The 11,226-nt window shown below is 40.8% G+C and overlaps 1 protein-coding gene across 9 annotated transcripts in view; it reads left to right on the plus strand.

Annotated features, from left to right (window-relative positions):
- Positions 1-11,226, plus strand: part of LRRC2 (leucine rich repeat containing 2) — a 48,390-nt gene that overhangs the window by 35,219 nt on the left and 1,945 nt on the right. For all 9 annotated transcript variants that reach the window (XM_044253720.1, XM_044253724.1, XM_044253723.1 and 6 more), the window contains 3 exons: positions 3,315-3,460; positions 5,015-5,170; positions 9,025-9,161. In XM_044253720.1, the coding sequence (XP_044109655.1) occupies positions 3,315-3,460; positions 5,015-5,170; positions 9,025-9,161 (439 nt within the window). The remainder of the gene's footprint in view (positions 1-3,314; positions 3,461-5,014; positions 5,171-9,024; positions 9,162-11,226) is intronic.

An 11,226-nucleotide genomic window follows, 5' to 3' on the forward strand; every position in this document is an offset into this window, starting at 1 on the left:
TTTACGTAATTATTTTAAATTTATTTATTTGACAGAGAGAGAAAGAGAGAGCGTGCCAAAGCAGGGGGAGCGGCAGGCAGAGGGAGAGGGAGAAGCAGGCTCTCCGCTGAGCAAGGAGCCCGAGGTGGGGCTCGATTCCGGGACCCCAGGGTCATGACCTGAGCCAAAGGTAGATGCTTAACGCACTGAACCACCCAGGTGCCTTCAGGCCTCCCCAGTTTAGAAATTGGCACAGTCTTCTTTCAGTTGTCCAGGCTGGAAGCAAGGCAAGTTGTCTTGACCTCTCTTGCTTCTATACCCTGATTCCACTCTGTAAGTAAGTCCTGTTGAACGTGTCCTTCAGAATAGGTTCTGTGTCTGACCACCGTCCAGCACCTTGCCACTGACACCCTGGTCCAAGCCCGTGCTGTCCTCCATCTGAACTGGAGCAGCAGCCTCCTAGGCTTGCCTCTCTGTCCCTTCTCTTTTCCCTTCTCTTTATTGAGATATAATTTATAGATGCCCAGATTCAGTCATTAAGTGTACAATTCACCATAATTCACATTTAGGATATTTCTATCATTCTCTCAAAATTCTGTCTCTCCTGTTTGCAGTTAATCTGCATGAGTTGGCGGATTAGGCAGCCCTAGGCAACCACAAGTGAGGTTTGTTTTTTTCCTGGCAAACAGCAATGTCCTGTTGACACCACTATATTGACATAGGTGGAAGCACATGTACCCGGGATAGAGATTTTTAGGCTCTTTGCTTTGAATGGGATTCTGTAAATGCACTGTACTTGTTATACTTCCCCAGTTGGCTCGTTATAGTAGCTCACTGACTCTCTTTATATATAACTTCACTATTTTCAGACTGAGTGGTTCTCACTGGACATAAAGTTCAGCCACCTGTCCAAACTAGGGTTTATTCAAGATAAATAGAAACTCTGTAGCTGAAGACAGGTTGTCTCAGCCTTATGTGTCCAACTTGTATGTATCCAAAGGAAACACACAGCACCCAAGGTTCTGGTCTCTACAGACTCAGGAAAGCACCATTTGCCTGGATGCCATATCCAAATGCTGGCATTAAAACTTTTTTTTTTTTTGGTCAAAAACATAACGTTACATTTACCACTGTGACCATTTTTAAGTGTACTGTTCAGTAGGGTTCTATGTATTCGCATGATTGTGCCTGTCTTCATGAGTTGCCTTTCACACAAATAATTGACACAATCCTGAATTCAAGTTCAAACAGACCCGCAAATAGAATGAACGACCCGTGGAGGGAACTAGCAGGAATTTTGAGGCAAAGGTAAAGGTAATGAAACTTCTGTGTAAATGAGTGTTGTATTTATTCTGACTGAATGTCAGATTTTTATCTGGACAGCACTGGAATTTTCAGATAAATTCCCATCCAAGTACTAACCAGGCCCGACCCTGCTTAGCTTCCAAGATCAGACGAGATCGGGCGCATTCAGGGTGGTATGGACATAGACTGTAACTACCTTTCCAAAGAATTTATGAGTGTTTTGTTTTGCCCTTGATGAAAGTAGCTAGTGGGGAATTACAAATGCCTGGGAAATCCAGGCATTTGTCTCCTTGCTAGTTTGATGCTACTGTGATTTTCCTTATTCTAATTTTCACAGAAGTCTTAACTTATTGAGGATATTTAAAGGAAAGAACTTGGGGCACCTGGGTGGCTCAGTCGGTTAATCATCTGCCTCCAGCTCACCTCATGATCCCTGAACCCTAGGATCGAGCTTCACTTTGGGCTCTCTCCTCAGCAAGGAGCCTGTTTCTCCCTCTCCCTTTGTCTGCTGCTCCGCCTGCTTGTGTGTTGTCTCTCTCTGTGTCAAATAAATAAATCTAAAAAAAAAAAAAAAAGGGAAAAAACTTACTTTTTTTTACAGTCTAAAAAAATGTACCTTCTACATTTATTGTAAAAAGGAGGAAGACAAGAGACTGATGTTAATTCAGTCTTGATTTTTCTGCTGATCTGAGAACACTGGCAACACGGTCAGAGACTTTAGACTGAGTATGGGCACCCCAAACATCTTTTCTGATGCTCATTTACTGTCCCATTACTGTCTTCACATTCATTTTTAGAAATTCAAAACAAGAGCAAAATTAGAATGTGCCGATTCAAAGGGGTGAGTGTGACCTGTGAGTCACTAAAGCAAATGTAGCAATAGGGAGTTAGGTATTCTATTAAGATAAAGAGAGGTATAAGCCTACTGCTTCTTCTTTTGTAGATTTCATTCATTCCTTCTGTTGGTTCAACTGGCTCCATATTGTATATTACATAACAGTTTTGAAAATGTGTTCTGAAGGGCAGCCCAGGTGTTATCAGTGGACTCTGAAAATAAGTCAGTAAAAGGTAGCTCCTTCTATAGGTCATGGCCATGACCCAACTTACAAAAACAAATCCAAACATGAGACACATTTCCTACTTCATTCAATATTCATAGGTTTGCATTTGAAATTAAAAAAATATATGTCCCAATGTATCCAGTTACCATATTAAAACACAAATTATGGAGAAGAGACCTAAAGAGTAGAGATTTTTGATTGATTGCTCTATCCCTGCATGAGCTCAAATGTGAGTCTTTTTAAAATTTGCCAAAACTCTAGGGTGCCTGGGTAGCTCGGTCTGTTGGGCGTCTGCCTTTGGCTTAGGTCGTGAGCCCAGGGTCCTAGGATTGAGCCCCACATGGGACTCCCTGCTTAGCGGGAAGCCTGCTTCTCCCTCTCCCACTCCCCCTGCTTGTGTTCCCTCTCTCGCCGTATTGCTGTCAAATAAATAAATAAAATCTTAAAAAAAAAAAAAATCTGCCAAAACTCCTTGTGGCCGTCTTCAAGTCATTCTATTTTTTAAGGCTTGTGCTTTTTGTTTTCTGTGACTTTGCACATGCTTGCTGCTCCCTACCTGGAGTTCCCTTCTCTGTCTTTTCCCCTTTGGGGGAAACCTCAGGACCCAGTGCAAAAACTCCATTCTCCGTGAGATCTTTCTTGACCCCCTTCCCTTACCCTACTGTGACATTGGGACATTAGCCCCTTATGTCTGTGCCGCTGAACGCACCCAGTTGAAAACTTCTTCACGTTAGTTCTTGCTACATTAGATGGCATTGCTTATTTTCAGAAGCGTGAACTCCTGGTAGGCAGCCCCGGTGTGCCGCCCGTCATGGAGCACGTCGTCAGCGCTCCAAAATGCATATTCTCCTGATCTGTGTTGTGTATATTCTTAGAAGGGCCTTTGGGAAGAAATATCACCTGAAAATTATTAGTTGAACATACCTGCACTTACAAAAGTAATTAGAATATGTTGTTATTCCTTTCTAGTTAAGTAACTTGAAGCAAGTTACGTTTGTAGATATCTCAGCAAACAAGTTTGCCAGTGTCCCGATCTGTGTCCTGAGGATGTGTAATTTGCAGTGGTTGGATATCAGCAACAATATCCTGAATGACCTGCCCCAAGATATAGACAGGTAGCTACTTGCATTCTGAAGGTGAGGTGTATGAATTAGTTACTAATGCCTTAACCGCCGTTTTAACGTTTTAAACAGGCATAACACACGAATGGTCTTTGAAATCAGTGTATTTTCCAAGAGTTTATTGTTTCTGGGAAATGAGTTTCGTTCTTTAGATAATGAGACAGTTTCCAGTTTCCAGCCTCGTAAGTGTGCGTGCGTATGTATGTGCATTTGAACACATCTCTGTTGTCTTGGTTGTCTCCGTTGTCTTTTAATTTCCTTGAGTCCTCAACAGAATGACATCATTAACTTTACCCCGTACACATAGCAAAGTATCTTTATTATATATGGAATAGAAACGTATCACTCTATGTCTTTATACATATGTTACATATGGAAGAGGAACATTTCTAAACTCTGTTTAGAATGCCAGTGAGGGTAATTTTTATTGGTTTCATTTATTGATTTATCACACATGATCTTTCAAGCAAATCAATATGATTGGTAAAGTTTTTCCAATCATATCCTTGTATTTTGTGCTTAAAAAATAATTGGACTGGGCTCTCTGGCTGGCTCAGTCAGTAGGGCATGAGACTCCTGATCGTGGGGTGGTGAGTTCAAGCCCCACGATGAGCATAGAGCTGACTTAAAAAAAAAATTACACTGAGCATGTAAGATCCATTCATTCACTCATTTCATTCATTCATTCATTCCACCAATGATTCTAGGCTCCTGTATGGCAGGCCCAGAGTTTAAAATAGTGAATGAAACAAAATATCTGACCTTTTGGGATCCAGAGTCTCCTTTATAAAGATAGTGCATAATAAGTAAGTTGTCATGACCCAGAAGCCAAACTGACTTAGTTCCCAAGGTCACTTACATGACCTTTTTCTACTCCTGGTATGTGTGATGTATATCAGTGTTTTCCAGTTTTGGGAGACTAAGTGGGAATCGTTTTAGTTTGAAACACGAGTCAAACTCTGTGAACTATTTGTAGGCTCAGTCAAGATTTTGGAAATGCATGCAAGGAGAAAACTGGGTCGGGGCCGGGGGCGGGGGGGGGGAGTCGCCGAGTTAGAATAAAACGGAAAACAAATAAAACAAATCCAGAGCACATTTTGCTCATTTCCTTTTCATTTGACAGATTTCTTTCCATTCTAAATTTAGAAGATATGATAGGGGAGGAATATTGGCCTTTCAAGATATATACCAGGAAATATGTGGCCCAGATCTGTTCATTCTTGGCCCCAGTTCCAGTATAGTTCCTTTCCCATCCTTTCCTGACCCCTTGGAGAGGGTCAGGTCAGACACTTGGAGAGATGTACTGAGGGTCAGGTCAGACACTTGGAGAGATGTACTGAGGGTCAGGTCAGACACTTGGAGAGATGTACTGAGGGTCAGGTCCTAATTCTAAAGTCCGCTTATCCTCGTAAGGGTCACATATATAAAATAAACTATGTAGGGATTTCGTACCAGAATTTATTTGCCATTTACTTTTTTTTTTTTTTTTTCCACTATGAAGTTAATCCTTATAAGTCTAATTCCCTTATCCCCTTTACTTCTTCTTAGGCTAGAAGAACTGCAGACTTTTCTCTTGTATAAGAACAAGCTGACCTATCTTCCTTATGCCTTGCTTAACCTAAAGAAGCTCACCTTGCTAGTCGTCAGTGGGGACCATTTGGTGGAGTTCCCGACTGCCCTGTGTGACTCATCCACACCTTTAAAGTGAGTAGATTCCCCCATAGAGACTTTCACACACAAGGTAAGGAGGACCTGCAGCCTGGACGCTCACCTGTCTCGGGAACAAGATAGGATGGTTCTTGGACTCAGATGACCTGATCCTGGTTCACAGACGTTCCGAGGCCTTTGTACAGGATTTTGAAGTTGTTGTCCAATGGCACGAGGAAGTAGATCTCAGAGGATTTCTGGACAAATGCTACTGCTGTTTGAAGTGTGAAAAAACACACACCCAGGGCTCCCTGGTTGTCTTACCCTTTTTTGGTTTCCTTAAAGGAACCTGTAAACCGCCCCAAACTAAGAAAAACCATCCCAGCAAATGTGATACAGCTTCTAATCTGGCCTGAGACATTGAACAGTCTTTCTTACCTTGGAAGGGAACTTGAAAAGCCATAGCACCCTCCCTGCCTTGAAGCTGACTCCAGGCCACCTTGACATGCTGCTGCTCCAGTGAGAGCCCCCTCCGTCCTGTGTCCGGGGACTTATCTGCCTTAAACATTAGGTGTTTGCTAAAACCATGACTCAAGGGGTGATTTCCCAGAAATGTCCCGTTCTTTCAGTGATGAGTGCTCACCTCATCATAACTCTTCCTCATCTTCTGATCCTGGCAGTAAGATGCATAGCAGACAAAAATAGAGAAGTGAACTATTGCAAAGAGAGAGACTAAATTCATTCCTGTGTAAGCACAGGATGAACAGGGATATGACATCTTCTCCCCACTGGCCCACCATATTCCTTCCACTGGAATGGGTCTCCCGCTGCTCTTGGCTGTCCTAGGAATGTCTTTCGGATGCAAGGAGGTCAAAGAGGTCTTGAGTATTTGGAAAGACATACTTTGTCTTTTCTGGATGAAAGGCATTAAAAATGTGATTTCTTCCAAAAATTATACATCAGTGTAATGTAATTCCAACCATAACTCCAGCGGGATTTCTTTTTTTGGAGCTTGAACAACTGATTGGAAAGTATATCTGAAAGGCAAAAAGTTAAGAACAGCAACAATAATTTTGGAAAACAAGAGTAACAGGACAGAATTTGCCTTACGGAGAATGACAATATGTTTAAATGTATAAGACTCAAAATGAGGTGGTGCTCGGCAATGATTTGTAGATGAATTATTAGAACAAAGCGGGTCCTACTGAAAGTGATCCTAATCTGTGATACAGGGATTTTCATAAACCAGTGGGGAAGGTCTGAGTGACTTGATACACCTTTAAGGAAGTTGGATAGTTAGGGAAAGACAAAGCCCGTTCTTCCCTTGACAACATCAGAAAGCTTATGGCCTATAGCCATATTTTTGCTGTGTGTCATATAGGAAGACATCTAGAATAACCCAGAGATTAGATATAAAAAGAACAAGAAATGCCATGTTAATGATGGTAGATTGACCATGTGTCAATCTACACTTACCCCTCTTGAGATCCTATTGAGATGAGGAATAAAATAAAACCTATAAGTCCCCATGATGGAGAAAGCAAGGGAATGCCTTCACAAAATGAGTGATGCCACACACTTTGGGAGACATACAGCAGACGGAACAGTGGTGACTGATAAAAATAGAATGGAGCAAGGTTCAGAGACCAAATCAAGAAATTAAGCCCATTGGCCCTGGAGAATTCTGAAGAAGCATGTGGTCAGAAATTCCAGGTCCAGGCTGGGGCAGATCGAGGCAGGATACTAAAAAACAAAAGGACAATTTCATATACACAGACGATCCCCTGCCTTCTAATCTCCTCCTCAGTTCCACTGCACAGACCACTCAGCATCAGACCAAAAAGCCTGCGGTGTCCTCTAGGGTGGCCCTGGGGGAAAACCCCAGAGTTTTGTGTTCGGAGACTTCCCAGGGGACTGGCAACTGCTTGTCCCCATGTTCACCCATGGTGGGCTGGTGCTGGGGCAAAAACAGTTTGCGTGTGTGGGTGCCCAGCCGACATGCTGGGGTCTCAGCCTCAAACGTGAAGGCATCACTGACTCTTTCCAGCTCATTGTCACAAAGACACGAATTTTTCAATTTTGGAGTCAACCTGCAGGCAAGATAGAAATGTTAAATATGGTTTCAGAACAGAATGCGGATGGTGTTGGTGTTAATGGTATGAAAGTGAAAGTACATGATGTCTGGGAGTGCTTTGAATGCATCAGAGAATAAGATGGCTTGATGAGTAGATCGAGGGGTGGATAAATGGATGGTTGTGTCCTAAAACAGCTGCAGTAAAATCTTAAATATGGAACCTAGTTGGTGGGGACAGGGGTGTTCACTGTAGAATTTTTTTTTTTTTTTTTACTTTCCTAAATGTTGGAAAACCTTCATAATGGGATGTTGAAAAAGTGAAAGTATAGATCGTAAAAATTGGGAGGTGGTAGGGTTGGGGAACGGAAGAGAAGGAAAGGAATACCTCTGCTTGATTAAACAACATTGAAGTATTAGTCCTGCGTAAAAGAGAATTCCCTGTAGGATAAGTAAAAATAGTGATTGACCCATGAAAGAGATTGCTTCTGGAGGATCTGAGACAGAGGGGGAGTGAGAGACTGTGGTTTTAAGTGAAACAGTATCCTTGCAAATTTTAAAATACTTAGAGTGATTATTCTGATAAAACATTAAAGAATGATAAAATATAGGCTTTTTTTTTTGGATAGGGATGGATGACAAAAATTAACTCAATGAAAGAACTTGTAAAGGGCGCTCCTGGGTGGCTGAGTTGGTTAAGCTGCCGCCTTCGGCTCAGGTCATAATCTCAAGGTCCTGAGATTGAGTCCTGCATGGGGCTCCCTCTCCCTCTCCTCTGCTCACTCATGCTCTTTCTCTGTCTCTCTCTTTTTCAAATAAATACATAAAGTCTTAAAAAAAAAAAAAAAGCTTGCAAAGGAAAAGTTGCATGGATCGATCCACAAAGACATTAGAACTTTTTTGCTTTCTCTGCATGTAGACATTAAATAAAATTACAAGGAAAATGAACTGGGAAATATATGTGTTAAAAATAGAACAGGTGGACTTTATCTTCCACATGTCTAGAGCTTCCGCAAACCAATGAGAACGATACCACCCAAGCCAGCAGGGCCCACACTTGCAGCTGGAGACTGTTCAAGGGATTTCCAAGTTTGAATTGAAATAATTATACTGCCTTTCACAGCAAAACATCTTTCAAAAATGGAGGACGGGTGATCAAGTGTCATTTTAGTTTCTCTCCTTGGGCTTTTTTTTTTGGGTTGGAGTATCCATCTTTTTCTTTTTTTTTTAAAGATTTTATTTATTATTTGTCAGAGAGAGAGGAGCGAGAGTGAGCACAGGCAGACAGAGGTAGGCAGAGGCAGAGGGAGAAGCAGGCTCCCTGCCAAGCAAGCAGCCAGATGTGGGACTCGATCCCAGGACGCTGGGATCATGACCTGAGCTGAAGGCAGCTGCTTAACCAACTGAGCCACCCAGGCGTCCCTGGAGTATCCATCTTTTCAGTTGAAAGGATACCGACCATCCGAGTTCATTATAATTTAACCCCACCTCTTCTTAGAGTCTGATGCCATTCACTGGGATTAACACCAACCATAATAGGACACGATCTAGTATGAACGTTCTGACAGAGCAAGTGTTGATGTCCACCTCAAGGCCTCTGACGGGGCCACTGTCCTCCGTCTGTGGCTAAGTAACTCTCATTCCTCCAGCAGCCTCAGAGCAGGACTGATTCCATAATCTTGTTGGATTATTCCATGGGGTAGTTCCACTGGTGATGTCAATATTAAGTGGTCCTCTGTGACCTTCAAGGATAAGTAAGAGGTTGACTTTTTCTAAGAGGAATTCTGTGGTGAAACATGTACAGGTGAAAATGTGATATTGTCTGTATTTTCTTGAATAGATTTGTAAGCCTTATGGACAATCCTCTTGATAATACCCAGTGTCCAGATGGCGTTGAAGTGATGGAAAGTGAACGAGATCGTCAATGCTTTGATAAAGAATTTTTGAAAGCCTATCTTGAAGATGTTAAAGAAAGAGGTATGCTAATCATATTTAAAATTATTTTAGGGGTGTCTGGGTGGCTCAGTCGGTTAAGCATCCAACTTTTAATTTCTGTTCAGATCTTGGGGTCATGACCTTGGGGTTCTGATATCAAGCCCTGCAATTGGGCTCCATGCTCAGTGCAGAGTCTGCTTATCTCTCTCTCTCTGCCTCTCTCCTGGCTCACTCTCTCTCAAATACATACATACATACATACATAAGATCTTAAAAAAAAATAAAATTCATTTAAATGAATATATGGAATTCCATGTACTCAAGCAACATGAACCCATAATGCTAAAAAGCTAGTTGGTTAATTGGTTATTTTTCCACGTACCATATATATTTATAGAAATTATATATTTATATAATTTATAATATTTATATACATTTATATAATTACATATTATATGTAAAATATATTATATATGTATATACACACATAATTTTTTCTTTAAATATCAAATTTTTTCTAGTGTACTTGAATACTTGATACATCATCAGCTATTTGACGGAGAGGCCTGGAAACCTACGCTTGAGACGTTGCCTTACTAACTATACATGAGTTTTTAACAAAATGGCATTGACAAAAGAGTATCTCAGTTAATGGGAAAATAAGATTCCATTTCAAAATCCATTTAAATTCAACTTTAGAAAAAGGTGTTTCTTACATAAATCAAGGTCCACTTGTATGAAAAATTACCGAAGGAAAAAACGGTGGCAGACCAGTGCCTAGATCCCTTTAGCTTTGGTTTTCCACAGGGTGGTGATAATACAGAGAAGCACAGATAGGTCACAGGACTCAGGAAAGGGTGGGAAGGGATTTCCCCAGGGGCTGTTTCCTAAGCGTTCTAGAAGGTAGAAGCCCTTCCTTCAGCTGCAAGTACACAAACACAGGAAGAAGGCATAAGTCACCCTTTGTTCTTCTAATCACCACCTCCTTCCTTGGTATGGCTGCCCATTCATAGACTAAGGATGATTGGTCACATTAAGATATTCAGGGGTTTCATGAGACGAATGAAAAATACCATTTATTTGGCAAATTAAAATTTTTTTTCAACTAAATTATTAAATTTCTCTGCAGTTACCTCTAATCCATTTGGCTATCCCCAATCTTGAAAGCTGAAATAGTGTGAAATAAATGAGAAATTTATATGAAACATGAAACAAATAGCAGAACCATTTATTTGTCAAAATTTATTTTTGGGTTGCACAAGTTTCCTCTTGTGAAAACCTTTATTGTTGTATTTTATAGATTTATTCATAATTACATTTTTGAGTTATTATTCAAAAATACACGAAAGAATTAGAGAAAATAGGTAGTTAGCTTTGGTCAGTGATAAAATAATTTGCTTTGTAAGGTTAACTTTAGTGATAGTAGCTTTTGAATTCATTCACTTATTTCTAAATAATTGTAATTCTGTCTTCCATATATTCATATTGGTTCATATGATATTGCCAATACTCAGCTGTTTATTTATTTTTATTTTATTTTATTTCATTTCATTTTATTTTATTTCTTTTCAATGTACACAGCTGGTTTTAACCAGAATCCATAGCTAAGGGGAAAAAAAGTAGCTTTAGTGAGTTACGCTGACCTCCAAAATCATGTGATATAAGAATGATGAGCAAGTGAAACCCTTTGCTGGTCCTCAAGCATTAGCGACCCTAAGAATCACTTGCAGGCCCCACCCTCAGAGATTTTGACTCAGCAGCTCGGGGGTAGGACCAAGAATGTGCATTTCTAAGAAGGTCCTGGGTGATGTTGGTGCCTTGGGTCTGGGAGCCTCACCTTGAGAGGCACTGGTATAGACCATCCTTTGACAAAATTTGGCTATGAAGGGAGAGTGGGCAGTAACCAGTGGGAAGAGCAAGACTGAGTAAAAGGGTACTTACTAAGATCATGCTCAGTTTAGGAATAGTGCAAACTTTGCTTATAAACCTTTTCCCCTTCCTCCTGGGGTCTTACCTGCTATCTCAGGTACTTGGCCATCTATTTCTGTTTTTAGTCAATTTTTATTATTTTTAGGGTTATACAGTTTCTCAGATTCTGATGTAGCTG

The sequence above is a fragment of the Neovison vison genome, chromosome 6 (assembly GCF_020171115.1).
Source record: "Neovison vison isolate M4711 chromosome 6, ASM_NN_V1, whole genome shotgun sequence".
Classification (NCBI taxonomy): domain Eukaryota; kingdom Metazoa; phylum Chordata; class Mammalia; order Carnivora; family Mustelidae; genus Neogale; species Neogale vison.